This window comes from Athene noctua, chromosome 1 (genome assembly GCF_965140245.1).
Source record: "Athene noctua chromosome 1, bAthNoc1.hap1.1, whole genome shotgun sequence".
NCBI classification, from domain to species: domain Eukaryota; kingdom Metazoa; phylum Chordata; class Aves; order Strigiformes; family Strigidae; genus Athene; species Athene noctua.
The window spans coordinates 3,662,481-3,681,332 of NC_134037.1; the positions used below are offsets into that span (position 1 = coordinate 3,662,481).

The 18,852-nt window shown below is 42.2% G+C and overlaps 1 protein-coding gene across 2 annotated transcripts in view; it reads right to left on the bottom strand.

Moving 5' to 3' along the window:
• INTS9 (integrator complex subunit 9) overlaps positions 1-18,852 on the bottom strand; it is a 75,131-nt gene that overhangs the window by 19,422 nt on the left and 36,857 nt on the right. For both annotated transcript variants that reach the window (XM_074921293.1, XM_074921284.1), the window contains 3 exons: positions 18,671-18,851; positions 16,270-16,330; positions 5,964-6,135 (listed from right to left, as the gene is read on the bottom strand). In XM_074921293.1, coding sequence (XP_074777394.1) covers positions 5,964-6,135; positions 16,270-16,330; positions 18,671-18,851 — 414 coding nt within the window. The remainder of the gene's footprint in view (positions 1-5,963; positions 6,136-16,269; positions 16,331-18,670; position 18,852) is intronic.

Sequence of the window (18,852 nt, forward strand, 5' to 3'; positions counted from 1 at the left end):
TATTTTCAGTTAATTTGATGAAAATTATGCCCACAATTAGTCTTACTTTAATCAAGCAACAGAGCAATACTATTTCATTTGAACACACTATTGCATGATTTTTATAACAAATTTAATCAAGACAAAACCATCATCTCTTATTTTTAATCAGATCCTGTAAAAGAAGGCAAGAGGTATACATTTTGGTATCATAAGGTAACCCAAATGTCAGCTTGTTTTTCCACTATGGCAAAAATGCAGCATAAAGATTGTATCTTGATAAACGTGTACCAATGTCCTTGCCTGCAGACACATTACCTCCCAACTCTTTTTTTTTCCTTACAGTATATATATTTTTTAGAAATCTAAGTGCCGGGTTTAGACTGATGGAAAACAAAGGTCCCAATTTTAACATAACCCAAGAGGACCTGTCGGGCCCTCCTGTTGAAGGGACAGGCAGTTGGGCTTTGTATGGTTATTCCAGCAGAGCAGTTCTAGTTCAGGCCAGTATGAACTGAAGGTTGCTTGAGGTAGGGGCAATCCAGTACAGATGGGTTGTGGTAACTTTATTAGGTGTTATCTTTATTAGACCTAGCAAGTCTCCACTTCCCTTTGTACTCTTATTATTGACTTTAAAAAATCAGATTAGAGGTTTGCCAGGGAAAAGTCATGCACTGAATGGGCTTTAACTCACACAGAAAGTAATACAACATTGAGAATACTACAGAAAAATACTGTTTTTTTGGTGAATGAAAAACGTAGCTCTCATAGGTGACACAGTGTACGATACATGTAGCCGTTTGATTCTGGGGGCCACCATATAATGATGTGGGAAAGCTTATGCCATCACTATCTACCTGATAACTGTGGGATAGATCACATAAAGGGAATGCTAAAAAGGAAAAATTGGTATTAGTTTGGTCAGTAGAGAATGGGAAAAAGAGAAGGGGACGCATGAAAGACTTCTCCGCTAGACTGTTCTGAACCACAGGGCCTCAAAGGACAACCTGCAGAGTGAAGCACAGTTGTGAACCACCAAGGCTTGCTAGAAAACAGTATGAGGTGTTTCTCTGGTATCACAGAATCATCTAGGTTGGAAAGGACCCTGGAGATCATCTAGTCCAACCATTCGCCCAGCACAGTTCCCCCCTACAGCATATCCTTAAGCTCCAAATCGACCCTACTCTTGAACCCCTCCAGGGATGGGGACTCCACCACCTCCCTGGGCAGCCCATTCCAACGCCCCACAACCCCTTCTGGAAAGAAATGCTTCCTAATATCCAGTCTGAACTTTCCCTGGCGCAACTTGAGGCCATTCCCTCTTGTCCTGTTGCTTTCTACTGGGCTAAAGAGGCTCAAACCCAGCTCTCTGCAGCTTCCTTTCAGGTAGTTGTTGTAGAGGGTGATGAGGTCTCCCCTCAGCCTCCTCCTTCTCCAGACTAAATAATCCCAGTTCCCTCCGCCGCTCCTCATAGGACATGTGCTCCAGACCCTGCACCAGCTTTGTAGCCCTTCTCTGGACACGTTCGAGTAACTCAATGTCCTTTTCACAGTGAGGGGCCCAAAACTGAACACAGTAATCAAGGTGCGGCCTCACCAGCGCCAAGTACAGGGGCAAGATCCCTTCCCTGTCCCTGCTGGCCACACTAATCCTGATACAAGCCAAGATGCCATTGGCCTTCTTGGCCACCTGAGCACACTGCTGGCTCATATTCAGCCGGCTGTCAATCCCCCCCAGTCCCTCTCTGACTGGCAGCTCTCATCAGTCAAGTAGCCCTTGCCGGGGGTTGTTGTGGCCCAACATCTGCTCAGGCTGTGTAAAAGGATGAACTTAAAGGAAATGTAAACACAGAGACTTGAGGCCAGATGTAGACACCCATCTTCTATGCTCTTACATCACCCTGAGGAGAGCACTGGCTGGATTTCTCATGTAGACAGCAAGAAAAAACCTCCTTAAAACTTTACCACAGGAAGTTCAGCACCCACCACGGCATCCGACATTCGATATTGAGCCTCATTCTACTAATAAAGACAAGTTAATTGTTAGCCTAAAAATCTGCTGCTGGCTACGTATCAGTGATCATGATGTGGTTATATTTACCCTGTGAGAACAGAATATAGCCATCAGCCAATGATACATACGCTGGAACTGTCAAAGGGATAATTTTCCCAAGTTTAAAGCAATTGTCACAATAACTGCCTGGGAACATCAAAGTGAGAAATATTAACAAAAAATTATAGTTGTACAAGAACATCTTACGAGATGCCCAAAAAGCCATGAATCTACAAACACGAGATAAAAATTATACTGGGCAAAAAGCCACGCTAGTTAAAAGCAGATGTGTTAGTGGCAATGAAACAAAGCCTAAAAATATCGATGTAAAAAATGGGAGTTAATGGCAGTTAAATTTGATAGCAATGAATAGAAGTTTAAAAATAAGAATACTGAGAAGGTAGCTAGTTGAAGAATGAACAGTGGGTCAATTAGGGTTAAATCAGAAGACATTTTAAAGCTCACTGGGGAAAACCAGAAAACTTAAGTCAGGCACAGGTCCTCTGATAGAGATGTACAATGAAATTGCAAATAGTAAGCTTAAAAAGTTATCAGAAGAGAGCTCCTCCATCCCATCTGGTGGTGTGGATGCCTTGGAGATTTGACTGCTTGTATCTGAGAATGCCATGAGGCAGCACCTCTTCAGACTAAGTATTTCTGAATCGGTAGGCTCAGGTAACATACAGACGTGGATTTTCTGAACTAAGAATCCAAAATGGCATCCAGTCCAAAGCCTCTCTGAACAACAAATTAAGAATGTAAGAGCCTTGGAAAAGTGAGAAATTTTAATGAAGGAATTCCAACACAGGGCTTTGAAGATTTAGAACATGTGGAAAACGTAACTTGAGCTAGTCTCACAGTGAACTCCTGTCATACAGGAATATCTGTTTTGAAACTACCAAAAACCCAGAAGTCCCCTGTCTGACAGAAGACAGTGCTTGTCAAGGACACATATTGACTTTTTCTGACAGAATTACAGGTCTTTAGCTTTTCCCCCAAGACATCTGATTTACTACTTTGTGATACTGAGTTATAAAATCTTCCACTGTACAGCACTAATGTGGCATGCATGAGCTGTTTTTAAGATCTCCCAGGGAGTTAGTTTTTAAAGCATTGTTGTTATTGGAGAGAGAGAGCAAGAAGCAGACTTTTTTCTACCGTGTTTTCTTCTAGAATTTTTTTGTGGCTTAGTGGTATTCAATATTTTTCATCAATAATCTATTCAACACAGCTTCAGCGGCAGCATTTGCAGATGACACAAGCAAGCAGAGCAGCACTACAGCTCACTCACAGCTGGTGTCCTGCCTATCGGCTGCATCTGCTGTTTTAGCCTATATTCTCTCTCGAGTTGTTTTTTACATTACAAATTGGAAAGGTGGAGACTACCTAGCTCCTGTGGACTGAACGAGTAGTGTCATCATTAACAGTGCTTCACGGCTTGTAGTTTAAAGGTCCTAATTACTAGAAACTAGGAGTCTTTCACAGGCAAAGCTAGAACATCATCTGCTATCACATACTGCTTCAATGGACCAAATTCCTTCCGTAACTACAGGGGATTTTATCTTAAAACAGGAGAAGCTAAATAATTAAATAATAAAAATCCTAGGCATCAATGGAAGTGCTTCAGATTTCCACTGGAGCTACTAAGAACAGAAGAATTTAATCTGCTAGGAATTCCTGTAGACAAAGATGTCTTTGTTCCCAGCTGAGACAGTCCTACGGATGTAGGAACACCCTGCTGGGTGCATATGCCTACAGACACAGACAGAGTCCAAAAGCCACAGAGAGATGAATTTAGGAAACAAACGACCACAAGCACGTGGAATCACTGTGCACTCCAAGGTCATCATAATAACCAACGCAGATCTCCACTGGAGTTTTATTTGAAGTATAAACTGGTAATGAATCTCAAAGACTGTGACCTAATGCATCCACAGGTTGTTAGGAACTGCCATTCGGATGCCTTAACAACTTGCCAGGGTCACATTCTAACAGAAGTCTGTTCTATTTCCTCATTTCCCAGAAGGATTACATTTTAATACAGAAAGGTCAATTACCTCTCCCTACAAGAAGGCACAGAACAAGAGTTCTTGCCATTAAAAGCCAGTTTCTGACACCCTCACTGGTGGTTGGTAGCACATTCAGAACATGATTAATGCCACCCATTTCCTAGGGGTTCATGAATTACACAACCCAGCAAAGGGTGTACACGCTCTGGTTCTAATTAAAGGCCCAATTGGAGTAGAATTCACTATTTCCAAGACAATGCATATCTATATTGCAATTTTACCAATTACTTTAATTAGGGCATATCTTCTGAAACTACCTCAAAGGTCAGGAGTGATACGTACTGTAACAGCTATGACGTTAGTGCTGTGCTACCATGAACCATTTCCCAGCACAGAGTCTAGATTTAAGTGTCTTACCTGCTCAGCAGGAACCCCCTTGTATCTTCCGTCCCCTTGCAGTAGGGCTAATCACACACCTCTTTAAATCTTTCCAAATTGGTTTAATAGCATCATGATACTGTGACACTTTTTGGTACCAATATTGTGAAAGAATCAAATGGATGTGCTCATCCCTAGCCTCAAGTCTACGGTTAAAAAAACAAAGGAGGAAGGAAATAACCCTTTTCCAATCCTCTTTGCTTTACAAGGTTATGTGCTTTCCAACAGTCCTATTCACTAAAAAGAGGAGGAAAATGAGCTTAACAGTGGGACTCCATCATGCCCGTGCTGTGGGAGTAGATTTGATCACTTACTGGTCTCCCTCCCATTTCTAATTACTTTGTCCTAGTCCAAAATCCACACCTTTTTCATCTGGCTGAGTTACATGTAACACATCTCCCAATTATATCGGAGCTTGTTATACATAAAATCAATAGCAATGGCCTAAAGGATTATTTCCCTTCCCAGATCTGAAGAGTGCCCACAGCAGGGTTCTGTTTGGGTGACACATCAGGTATAAAGAAGAGGCACCTGGACAGAAGGAGAGTTTGAGGAAAGGCCTTGAAGTATTTTTAAAGCAGATCAGACTCTGGAAGATATCCCCTTTGCTAGATTTCACAAAAGCTTCATGTTCTCTCTTAAATACTTTGTCTTGCTGTTAACGATTGGCAGGGTCCCAGGATGGAGCTGCCCTGCGGATCTCAGACCACAGCTCATTCTGAGGTGGACAGGCTTTGATTCATTAAATCCATTAAAAGTAGGGTCAGCACTAGTAGCAGACTGGGAAAAGTGGAGGAACTTAAAAGACCTGTTGTGTCTCTGGCAGCCTGAGTCATTGAGAGAGGAAACAGCTCCCCAGGGTATTAGCTAGAGCTGTACCTTCAGCTTCAGATACAAACGTGTCTGTCAGCCAAAAAATCATGTGAAAATAAAGCTCAGCCACAAGGCAGCGACGGCACAGATCACTACCGCCAGGTCTGTATGGGGTGCACGCTTCTGAAACAGCAGAGATGACAGAAACATCTTTAGAAACACTGTCTGGTTGCCTGAGGTTTTGATGAAAGAGCAGGAGAAGGGATGAGGAAAGGTTTGTGATTCCAATGGAATATGGAGAAGTGTTTCTCCTTTCTCCCCAGCATCAATTAGGTCTTGACTGAGTTTAACGTGCAGCCAGCTGCTTTTAATCCAAAAATTAATTTCCTGTAGATATTTTACTGCTGGGCATAACAAAGATTTTGCTTAGAAATGGCAGGAATGGACTCTGCACAGCAAAGGTTGGCCCTGCAGGGCTAAAATGAATTAAATGGCACAATAATTACATTTGTTCCTACAGTCAATCCTGGGGTCCTAATTTAGATGAGCTCCTACTGAAGTCAAAAACTTCTGCCCCAGAACAAATGAGTAAAGCCCCTAGGATGGGGCTACACTTAACCTGAGTGTACAACCTATTGTTAATTTGATAACGATATCTGCGTTTTACTTACCTGTGAATATAACAGTGTTCAAGCTAGATTTTCCCCATAGCTCCATGAAATGAACCACATCCCCAAATCTAAGAGAGGGATGTCCAGTGAACACAACACATGGCTGCTTGAAGTCATTGCTGAAGTCTCCATGGATGCTGGGATAATGTTTCAATTTGTTTGTCTGAATGAGCTGAAATAAAAACCAAAAAATCCAGACATTACAAACTTTTCATGCCTCTGTGCTCTGTAGTTCAGTGTGTTTATTTACATAAGATTATAAATATTCTACGGTTTATTTCTAATTCATCACAGAGTCCCTTCCTGCATATGCCCTAGATTTTCCAGCAGATTTAGGAATGACTGTCCTAAATGTTATGAAAAGGAAGTCAGAGCATGGGGCCAGGTGGCTTCCAAGTTCTTGCTTTCATTTCCTTGGTACCAGCAGTATGGTAACCAAGAGGAAACTCTGCAAACCTGCTTAGAGGTTCCTGGAGAGAACAGAGTGCTCAGCTGCCAAATTCAAAATAAGCTACTTTTTCCTATTCGCCATGTCTACAAAGAGCTCTGGGCACTGATGTTTAACCTGGTTTTCCTGCATCACAGTAGTACCAGGCAATTTTGCCTTCAGCAGTATGTTGCTGTGAGTTTCATTGGTACAACGGGTTCGCACAAAGTCTTCTGAAAAACATGGGAAAGAACAGACTGACTCGCCCTGCCTTAACTAACTCTCAAACTAGTGGTAACAATGAACTAAAAGCATCAAGAAATACTTGTCACTAAAGCTGACAAATAGAGTGTAATCAACTATGCATGTGGAACAGATTTCTTTACTAGGATAGGTAAGTTTATTTATCAAGGGACTTCCTGAAGAATTTTGCTTTATTTCTCCTGCTCCTGTTTTCTACCTGCAAAGCAAGGTCCAACTTAAAAAGCAATTTAACAGACTAGTCTGCTAAGCACTTTCATGCAATACTTTGCAAGTAGTTTTTTGGCAGGTATATGCTTCCATCCCCAGCCTGAAAATAACTGTACATACAGTTTTCTTTAAAAGTATGCAATTTAGTATAATGAAATCACACACTGAATAACTAAGAACGCACATGGAAATAAAAAGTGTGAAAGAAGGGAACGCTACTTCCTTCATCAGGCAGTTTTAAAGGAGGTGGGACTGTTCGTCAAAGATCTCTCCATACTTTGCTGTCTCCTGCCAGGCATTGCAACATTGCTCAAAATATAGAATTCCCATTTGTAGGGTTCAGCAACATGTTTCTGCACCTGCTGTGCCGTGGAAGCCTGGACGACACGACTAATTAGCAAACAGCATGCTCTTCACTACATGTCACAACATGATGTGTGCATCATGCCTTTCTAGCAGGAAACCCTGCCACTGAGAACGTTCCTCTTTGTTGTAACATACTGGATTTTCAAAAGAGGAACTAAGAAAGAACATTATGGTAAGCAACTCTTCTGGTCTCTCAAACCTGTAATTCATCTTTCCAGATTCTCTTCTGTTACTTTTTATCATTGTAGATCTAACTCAAGATAGTGTGCCTACATGGAAATGAACAGAACACTGAGAATTATGATGCCTCCTCAAGCCTCCTAGCAACTTATGCACTACAAAGCACTTCAGAACTTAAGGTTATTACACAATTAGGTTCTTAATTGAATTTAGCATCACTGAACACAAGTATCAACCCTACTTAACTTCTAGCTGTCACCACCTAAAGATATGTTTTGGTGCTAGAACAGACAATGTACAAACTTACTCTCAATACGCTTTCAATAACAGAAAGTTGGCTGCACGTTGGTGCCAGTATTTTTATCTTTCTCCTTTGCTTCCTTTGAGTTCGGCCTCTTTCAAGTTCCTAACAGCAAATATGTTGCTGGGATTTTGTGTTTGACTTCCCACACGTCCTGTTTGTAACTGCTGTGCAATAGCTAGATGGCTGGGATGGGATTGGTATCATTCCTTCCAGGGTTTGACGTAAAATGGAAGCTGTAGGTGGACACAGCCCATTATTTCCATGTGGATCCTGGAGGAAGTAGCTAGGGGACTACACTTTCTGCAGCTTACTAGTAACATCAAATTCCTATTTAATCTTCAAGTGAGAAATTAGGAAAAAACATCCAATAACTGCTCTGGCAGTTAATATGCACTGAATCTTGAAAACATTTCTGCAATTAAGACTGGTAAAGACTTCTGATTAACACATCTGGAGTGCAATATTTAGAATCTAAACTTAGCTTCAGTAATAAAAACTGCAGTTTAGCAGACAATGGGCAAAACAAATCTGATGCCATAAAACTCTGGCATTTAAAAGAATGGGTAGGAAATGGCCCCACGAAACTTTTCCGTTTTTTTGTGAGAGAAGCCAAAAGCCTGAAAACTGAAGTTGCAAAAGCAGTTTCAATTGGGTAAACTGGAAGATGGGGACAATTTCTACTTCAGAGATGAAATGGGATATGTGAAATTCCAGGGCAAAACTTCCTCAGGGACCAGCAGATAGGTATGTGAAAGGCATTTCTACAGCAAGCATTTATGTAGCACACTTCTGAAACCCACAAACTGTTCTTTCAGCATCCCGTTTCACAGGTTCTTTAGGATTATATACATTTGTATGCTGCATTCAAATCTTTGCTAAGATGTGAGAGCAGCACTCTGTACAAAAGCATTCTCAACAGCCTATTTCACTGCTATACCTATACAAATGTTCATTGTTTACAAACATAAAAGCTGTATTCTCTGCAGAGCATTACGGAAGCTTCAAATCCCTTCCTATTACTTTGTAGAGACACAGAAGCTCTAATCCAGTTTTCAGGACCTTGGATTTTGTGTGTGTCATTCTTTTTTATTATTATTATTATTTTTTTATTTCCAGCAGCAAGACATCTAGCACAAAACCAGGGTGCACTGCTTCTAACTGAGGTTCCAACTCAGGAGGGAAAAGGGACACGTATTGAATCCTCAGCACCGTGTCCTGAGATGTGGTGATATTTTTGTTCATCTTTTCTTTTTATCTTGCAAGATCTTTTCTGATAAGCCTATTGAAGCTCCATACCTTGGCTCATAATCTCTGATTCTCACAGCTGGACATAGGAGGTGTGAAAGGTTATAAAAAGAAGTTTAGAGGCATTCTACTCACCCCAGTGACAAAGCAGCTGGTACACTTTAGTGTCTAGAGCAAAGTCTTTTCTAATTACCCAATGAAAAATATATGGAGCTGAACTTGCAAAACAGGTCCAAGAAAACTTCAGAAATCATTAAGGGGACTAAATTTGTAATGATTTCATAGAATGATAGAATCACAGAATGGTTTGAGTTGAAGGGGATCTTAAAGATCATCTAGGACACCTTCCACCAGCCCATGTTGCCCAAAGCCCCATCCAACCTGGCCTTGAACCCTTCCAGGGAGGGGGCAGCCACAGCTTCTCTGGGCAGCCTGTGCCAGGGCCTCACCCCCCTCACAGGGAACAATTTCTGCCTTAGATCTCATCTAAATCTCCCCTCTGTCAGTTTAAAACCATTATCTCTCATCCTATCGCCCCCCCTCCCCTTTCCTGCAGCCCCTTTCAGCCCTGGGGGGCCGCTCTAAGGTCTCCCTGGATCCTTCTCTTCTCCAGCTGAACCCCCCAACTCCCTCAGCCTGTCCTCACAGGGGGGGCTCCAGCCCTCTGGCCTCTGATGTCGGGGGCCTCAGAGCTGGACACAGTGCTCCAAGTACATATGTACAGGTCTTCTCTATCTACAAATGAGATGGGTTGATTAAGCACAACAGTCATCACTGTGTCACGTCCAGATCTCCAACCTAGACCAAGCCTATGCCAAAAACTAACACCTGGCATTTAGCCAACCGATATTTTTAAAACAGGACTGATTTCTGGAAACTAGAAGCAACACTCAGAGCATCCTTCTACAGAAAGCACCATTATTGACTGAAAGCTTAAGAGATAGAGGACGGTGAAGTACTGAACCGAGACTGAGGAAAGCTGGTTTTTTTTTTTTAAATCCCAAATGGTTATGCTCCCCTTTAAAGCAGTAGACTTGATTTACAGGGTCAGCAACTGCTGCTATAAACAGGATAAATCTCCAGAGCCTTTGTGTACCCTTTATTGAAGTGAGCCAAAATACACTGCTATTTACTCTGTGCGTGGGTTTGGGTTTTTTTCGGTGTGTGTGTGTGTGTGTTCTGTATCCAAAATTTTGAATAGATGTGGTTTTTATCAGTGAATGAGTGATGCATTTATTACCTCACCTCCCTCATGCCATTCATAAGACGAACACTATCAGAGGCCTAATTCTATATAATACTGTAAGGCAAAACATAATACTATAAAATCACCTGGTTTCAGGTATTTATTGATTTGAATGTGTTACACAGGAACTGGTACACGGAGGAGGGAATCAAAGACGAAGAAGACAAATGCTAGTGTTTAAGATCACAGGATCAATATTACTCCCACTCTGGCTATTTTTCGAGTCAGAAAAAGAGGCTTTTTGTAGCCCTTTCTCTTAGACATTGCTAACAGAATCTTTAATAAGAGGACAGTAAATCCAAATTCTTCCTCCACTAGCAAATACTGATCAATATAAATTACCTCTCAAATTTTTGTTGCAGACATTTAGAGAAGTCTGGATTCACTTATCTTGTAGCCCGAAATTGTCTATGTAAAGATCGAGCAGAAACAAAAAGGAGTGAAAGCTTCTCATTTTGCCTTGCTAGAACAATTCAACTATTCATTTATAAAGCCACTACCTCCACAAAAGGGACAGTGCAGAGTGTTCCTGTTTAAACGATCAGGGAGGTGGCTAATTCCTCAGCTGTGGCTGTCTTAGGATGGGACATTCCTGTGTGCTCAAGGAATTTGATAAAACACCACAAGTTGGTTCTGGGATACCAGAATAACATTTCTAAACAAAACAAATTACTGATTTATGCTCCGCAGCATTTCAGCTAGGCATTGTGGAGCTTAAATCTAAGCCTGTTTAGACAGTTGATCTAGATAACTGACACAGTGTCTTGGAAGTGAAAGCCACCACCTCCCTAGGCCAGCCTGCTGTATTCATAAACATTTGGAAATCAGTTTTTAACGTTGCAGCTTTCAATGTTATGTCATTTTGAGCTCCTTCTCCTCTCTTCCCCATCACAATAACTGCTGGTGAAAAACTGAATTGTCTCTTTTGCTTAAGTGTAGGAGAGAGCCATCCACAGAGCAATCCATCCATTCCCTAACTGACTGTTTCTTCACTCCACTTCCCCAGTTTTCCTCCTGAGAAATCACTGGCTGTAATGGAGAGCAGCCTTGTTCCAGATCCTGATTCCCTCCAACAGAGTCACAGCAACTCTTACTCCAGCAATCACAGAGAAATGCCTTTAAAAAGAAGCTCTTTTAGCCTGTACACTGCTAAAAGGCTGCAGATGAGACTTCAAAAGCTTGTGCAAGAATCTGGACACTCCATTCATATTAACTTAGTAGGGATTGATGTCCAAATCCATCCCTACAAGCCTGAAGCACTTTAGCCCACATTCCTTGCTTGTAACAGAGGGGAAGTACATTCCCTGCTCACTCAGACTGGATGTTAGGAAACAAATTGCCATCCCAAAAAACTGTATGCAGTGATTGTGCGGGAGGAAATATGATGAATACCTACTACTACATTAAAGCGGAAGTAACAAGGAGGGAGTAGAAGTGTTTTGGGTTCTCTGCAGAGTTGAACAATGTGTCTGTTTTTATTCAGCACAGCAGGACAAGGCATGAGTTCAAACCAGGTAACATAAACCATAAACCTGGAAAATTTCCATGCAAAGAGAATGAAAAAGCTTCAAACACTTGAAATAACTTAGTGTAGAGAGAAGAGTAAGACAAAATAAAAATAATTGTAGAGAAGATGAAGATACTTTTATCCTCTTCGAACAATAATAAAGGGATAGTTGAGTGAAATGCAAAATACAATCGTAACTGATTAAAGAAAGTAAATGCTCTTTTATACTATTACACAGGCACCACTGGAACTCATTGCTGCAAGAGACTACTTCAGCCATTTGGGGGATTTTTTGCCTTGTTTGTTTTTAAATCGTGCTGTTTATACAACTAACAGGAACATCGAATTTCAGGACCAGACAGCATGCTGGGCTGGACTTGTTCTGTAGATAATTAGAAGCTTATTTCCTGGCCTGTCCCTTTCTGATGTATCATGCCAGGCATGTTATTAATGCTTGCTAATAACTAAGAGGCATGTCTGAGTAATTCCCTATTTTCTTCCAACAATTGAGCAGCTAAGCACATCTTTTCCTGATGGGCAATTTCCGTATAGGTTACATTGCACAAGCCTACCATCACTTTGAAAAAAGTAAGGCAATTCTCCACTAACAACCTATCCAATAGAAATGATCATTCAATGTCTGTTTCTGATACTCATTAAAAATCCCCTGAAGTGCTAGTAAGCAGAGCTCTTGATTGTGAGGTGGTGAAGTCAGAGATTTAGAAGACAGTGTTTACCTAAGACAAAAAGGCTGGCTGCTGACTAAAGCTCTAACTTAGTAACTGGAAGCCCTGAGTCCAAGTCCTTGCTCCCTCCCAGACTGATGGTATGGCCGCAGACAGGTTATTCAGGCCAGCTCTGTATTAAGACCATTTTGTTTGGTAAAATTACACCAAAACATCATAGCAGCTGAGCCTACTGTGGGTACTCTGCACAGGCATAACAGGGTTTCTGCCAGGGAATAAATAATGTATTTGTTGAAGATTGTACTGGAAAGACATTATAACATAAAGATAACATAAAGATGTTTCGCATTATGAGAGTTCCATATACAGAGTCAGCTGCAAGCTTTTGCCCTTTTTCTGTTTACAGTTTGTTCCAACTCTTTATTTCATAAAAGAAAAAGAAATCCAGCTCCTCTCCCATGCCTTAGAAACAGTATGACAGCGTTAAACCATAACCAACTGTAGGTACCACTAAAACTGGAATGCAGCCAGTTTTAGTGGCAGCTGAGAATTACAGGAGTAAAAGGATGACAGTAACTATCCCTCAGAGGACAGCAACAAGGAATCAAAGGCATGTGCTAAGCACTGGGTACCTGACGAGGACATCTTGGCGCTGTGTTGGAGCACGGGTGTCTTACATGTCAGTCACCTATATAATTCTCAACATGCTTTGATTGTTTAAATCCAAACTAAACCAACCCATGCATCTTACAGAACAGCAAGGAGCAATCTGATCTGGTGTCTTCAAGCGTGTCTAAACTTCAGTGATTTATGACCTTAGGAAAAGCACTAAATGAAATAGCAGCCTCAGTCTGACTGGTATTACTTTGTTTTGGTTCTGCTGTTAAGGCAGGCTTTTGAAAGAGTGTTGCTATATGCCTACGGCTGCTGCCTCCCACCATACAAACTGGTTTTGCAAAACACCCAGTATGTATCAGGAATTAGCAACGAAGAGACCCATTTAGTCCACCATGGAGTAGTGGTAGCACAGGTTACTCCACTTCCCAGTGTTTATACAGCAGCTGTAAGTGAACACCCAAATACACCATCTGAGTTGTGTTAGAGGATTTACTGTGAAACATGCAGTACTTACTTCAGATGGCAGCTCAGGGCTGAAACACCTAAAGGCTACAGCCATTTCATAGTTTGGGAGCCACAAGGGTGTGGATACACACTATACTGTGTCATTTAGCACATTTAAGGCAATCTTTCAGCAAAAACATAATCCTAAGAATGGCTTCCTATCAATATCCGTGGGTGTGGATAAGCTGTTTGTGCATCTCATGATAAATGTCCCTGGTTTTGTGGGTCACGACCTGTATGATTTGGTCTTGTCACCCAAAGCCTGTACCTGTAACAGGCACGTGACTCCTTTTGTGCACTGCATTTTGTCGTAAGGAAACTGATCTGTGATCCACTGCTGTGAGTCCTTTCCTGCATAATTACCTTACGCATGAAGCACAGAGGAATGTCTCAACAGCTAAACAATAATTTGGCAAAATCTCACGATCAACAGGCCTCCAGAGAATATAAAATGTCCTAAAAATTAGAGGACACAGTTATCACTCTATAAACACAAAGACCCATCATATAAGATGGGCTCATTAATCCAGTCTTTGACAGCTGCATGTTTGGCTTCTCTTTTTTTTGGAAGGGTTTTCACTTAAACCCGGCAGTTCCAGTGCATATTGTGAACCAAAATTCTGAAGCAATGTCTTTGGTAGAATAAAGGCTGTCAGTGAAACCAATGACACTGTGGATCAACAAGGACACCCCAGAAAGCAGAGATGCAGAGGAAATTAGAAAGCACAGCCAGAAGCATGGCTACAGAGTCTTGTACTCAGAGATCAGGCTTTGGAATTGATTTATCGGGGTGAATGAATTTTATGGTTACAAAAAAAGTGGTGAATAGGTGGCTCGCCCGGCAGTCTGCATTATTCTTGGTAGCAGATTATAAATAAAAGGCTGAGTGGATTGAGAGCAGCCCTGAGGAGAAGGACCTGGGGGTATTATTGGATAGAAAACTGACTGTGAGCCAGCAATCTGTACTCACAGCCCAGAGAGCCACCCGTGTGCTGGGCTGCACCCAGAGCAGGGTGGGCAGCAGGGCCGGGGGGGGATTGTCCCCCTCTGCTCCGCTCTGTGAGACCCCCCTGCAGGGCTGGGTCCAGCTCTGGGGCACCAACAGCAGAAGGACACGGACCTGCTCCAGCGGGGCCAGAGGAGGCCACGGAGATGCTGGGGGGGCTGGAGCCCCCCCTGTGAGGACAGGCTGAAAGAGTTGGGGGGTTCAGCTGGAGGAGAGAAGGCTCCGGGGAGACCTTAGAGCGGCCCCCCAGGGCTGAAAGGGGCTGCAGAAAAGGGAGGAGGGACTCTGGATCAGGGGGGAGGAATAGGACAAGGGGTCATGGTTTTAAACTGAAGGAGGGGAGATTTAGATGAGATCTAAGGCAGAAATTCTCCCCTGTGAGGGGGGTGAGGCCCTGGCACAGGCTGCCCAGAGAAGCTGTGGCTGCCCCCTCCCTGGAAGGGTTCAAGGCCAGGTTGGACAGGGCTTTGGGCAACCTGGGCTAGTGGAAGGTGGCCCTGCCCATGGCAGGGGGGTGGAACTGGATGATCTTTAAGGTCCCTTCTCACCCAAACTCTTCTGTGATTCTGATAATTCACTGTGCATCCTGCTTGAAATGCATTCAAGCATCTGGAAAGAGTGAGGGCTTCTAGTCAGACCTTACTTCCAACAATGCCTCTGAAGCACCTACAGATGATGGATGTGATGGGCAATGGCAATTTCCAGAACTGGAAAGAGATACTTCAGAGGAAAAAAAAACCCCAATGCCTGAAAAAGCATTTAATCTCTGAACTTTTAAACCTGCAATGGCCACTTGGCACATTTTATCAAACAGTTTTGACCACAGGAACTAAAAGAAACAGTTTTGTGAGACTGCATGCTCCAAATGGCTCAGTGTCTCACAGGAGTAGGATTTACCCAAAATTATTTCTCAGTCCCATTTCTTCCTCTCTCAGCCTGCCTCTCATTTGCTTCAGTGGGAAATCTACCTGTTCCCAGTGGAAAGTAAGAGATTTCCTTTCTAGATATGTGAGATAACTCTGAAGATATGAATTATACATTTATTTAATGTCTGATTGGCTAAAAATTCCCCTCAAATTATTATTTCGTTGCAGGGAAGATACCCGCAACATATGTTGCAGGAAGATCCCCCCCCCCCAAGATAGGAACCTTATTCCTCTTTGCTTCACTAAGATGCTAGATCAAGTAATTTCATTTAAAATTGCCAATGACAGCACTCAGTGCTGCAAGCTTTAACTTTTTATATCAAACCTCTCTTTCAAGATACCATTTCTCCTGCAGCAGACAACATGGTGCCTATTTCAGCTAGGGAGGTAGGAGCTGGGATGACTAAGCTGTCTCTGATAACAAGCTCTTAGTTTTACAGACTTTGAAATAAACTGCTTGGACAAAGGGAATATTCGTGGTTGCAGTGTGATAAGAGCAAACATTCAACCATGTGTACGCCAGATAGCCTTCTGCGGGGGAAGAAGTGAAACAGGCGAGCATATGTAAGTTATATGCTGAAATAAACATCATGATAATTTTTGAGTTGAGGGAACACCATCATTCATTCCTCCCCCACGCTCCCAAATTAATCACAGAAAGCAAAGGAAAAAAAACCCCAAACTTGTATGAATAATGACACACAACTATTAAATAGCTGTAGAAGCGTTCATCAGAAAAAACAACAGCCACGCGGGACTGTGTTCCAGAAATCCACTCACTCTGTGATCTTAGCAGACAGCAAGACCATGGTTGACTTACCTCAGCATGGGGAAAAGGGGGTTCTGGAAGATATACCTTTGTTTGTTTGTTATGACACAACCTTTGAAAGAATAGGAAAATAAGCTGGGTTAGAGAGGTGCAGAACATCCTGCAGTATCTGCTGCCATCTACTGTTAAACTTTTCCTGGAGAAAGACATTTCGTATCTATGGCATCAGGTGCAAAATCACCAATTTGTTTTGTTGCTTCTAGTCTCTCTGTTTAGAGGGCCAACACCTACAGGACACGGCAACTCAGTCATAGCCAGATCATGTAGAGAAGGTGCAAGACAGCTGAAAGTAATTTTGTACACACTATGTACCAGAAGTCCTTTGCTGTTGAAGACAAATTTGTACCTCGACATCATTTCATAGCTCAGACCTCAGCAGTTTTTGCAAAGCCAAATCACCTGACACAGAAAAAGTCCACTTGCCTCATCCCACTTCTCAGCAGTGACTTGATCCTTTTGTTCATTATAATCCAATTCCCCTTATTATTGCAGCTACAATGCTGGTAAACTGTCTCTCACCATGGCGTAATGCTCACTGTTACCTGCTATTTTACATCAACCATTTATTTTTAAAACATAAAATATTGAAAGTTGTTGATTAGCTCTAGCCAGACTCCTGATTCATCCTATTACAGAAGTTAAAATAAGATATTTGTCAGAGGTCTGTGTGACATTACAATTATCTGTAGTGACACTGTCCTGGATGCTTATTCTGGGAAACACTACCCTTCTCATACTTTCTTCACTTTATTAAAAAGCAATAAGCCTGGGTCAAACTAAATTTGACAAAGTCTAAGAGATACTAAGAGCAGGAAATTTCTTTTAACTGACTAAATAGTAGAATCGGAAGGCCAGAATCCCTGAATTTCAACCCCAGTTCTGATGCCAAACCTCTGTTTTACAGATGTTCAACCTCTGCCTCCATTTCCACAGAAGTAAAACATTCACCTTACGCATAAGTGTTTGGAGATTAGCTAATCTTGGGTTTGACTTTTGAACATAAGCCACTACAGCAAAGTAGAATTTAAAAAAAATGGTGTCTGAGCACTTGGGTGTCGGAATTGTGCCAGCTAGACACAGCAGACAAAACAACCCAATGGGCACACGTAACATTCCTGCTACTTTGACAGTATTATTATATCAAGAACTATGCAATTACCACTTCAGCTGCTGCTGAAATGAAACCATCAAGTAAGTACAAACGAACAATTGTTTAGCTATAAACTATACGAGTCAACACACCCTGGTGAGTACACATAAATTTGGCCAGGACACCAAGGCTTGATTCTCCTACCTCTGCTGAAAGTAACGCAATTAAAATTTACCAGATTTCAATCCTCCTTACAATTCTGAGGGATCAATTCACATAAGATTTCCACCACCTCTCTCTTCTTTCCTGAACTCTAGACTTGAAAAATACAGAGAGGAAGGAAAAGCTAACTTATTCTATTTAGTAATCTAGAGTACATCTCCATTTGTAAGAATTTAGGAACATTAATAAGTGGTTGGGTTCTCCTTTCCAAGGCTCAGAATCACAGAGCAGGTTGTCCAGGACTGTGTCAGTTGGGTTTTGGTGTCTCCATAGAAGACTCCACAAGCTCTCTGCACAACTTGTTTCGGTGTTTGACCACCCTCACAGTAACCAAGTGTGGGTTTTTGTTCAGATGGAGTTTCACATGTTTTAATTTGTGCCTCCTGACCTGTCAGTGGGCTGAGAAGAGTCTGCCTCCCTCATCTTCATTTCTTCTCATCTGATATTTCTACACATTGGTAAGATCCCCCTGAGACTTCTTTTCTCCAGGATGAAGAGTCCCAGCTCTCTCAACCTCTCCTCATCTTTGTGGCTCTGTGCTGGCCTCACCCCAGTATATACTGGAGAGCCCAGAACTAGATACAGCACTCTCCATGCAGCCTCACCAGTGCTGAGCAGAGAAGGATCCCCTTCCCTGACCTGCTGGCAGCGCTCTGCCTAACACAGTGCAGGATACTGTTGGCCTTTGCCATGAAAATACATTGCAGGCTCAGCAAAATCAAGCCTGAAAAATCTATTTTGCTTACACAGGAGACTATGGTATAGTTCTGGGGACACTGGGTAAGACATGCAAACAGGCACAGCTAAAAATCACTCAAGTCAGGTACATCATTTAATCATCAGTGCAAGTACCAAAAAGGACAGATTATTTGAGTTTATATGTTCTATAGGAAACAATGCTTCCCTAATTATAGAACGTCTACTTACACACGCACGCACACCCTTGTGACTCAAGAAACGTGTTCACAATTCTAATCAAGTGTGTATTAGAATATGTCAAGTAGAGACAACCTGCATATATCTATTTACCATAGCTGAGTGTGTGAATTGAGGCTGATGAAGCAGTCCTTTAGCACCTACCATTCAGCAAAGATCTGGGAGAACTCGAGGGAGCTGTTGGCAACAGGTGAGATGAAATAAAAAGGGACATTGGAGAGTCCAGCCGAGTCAATATACTGATACAGGCACTCCAGCAGATCATATATTACTCCCGAGGGGTAACAGGGAACCAGCACATTTCCTCCATTACGGACAGTCATAGC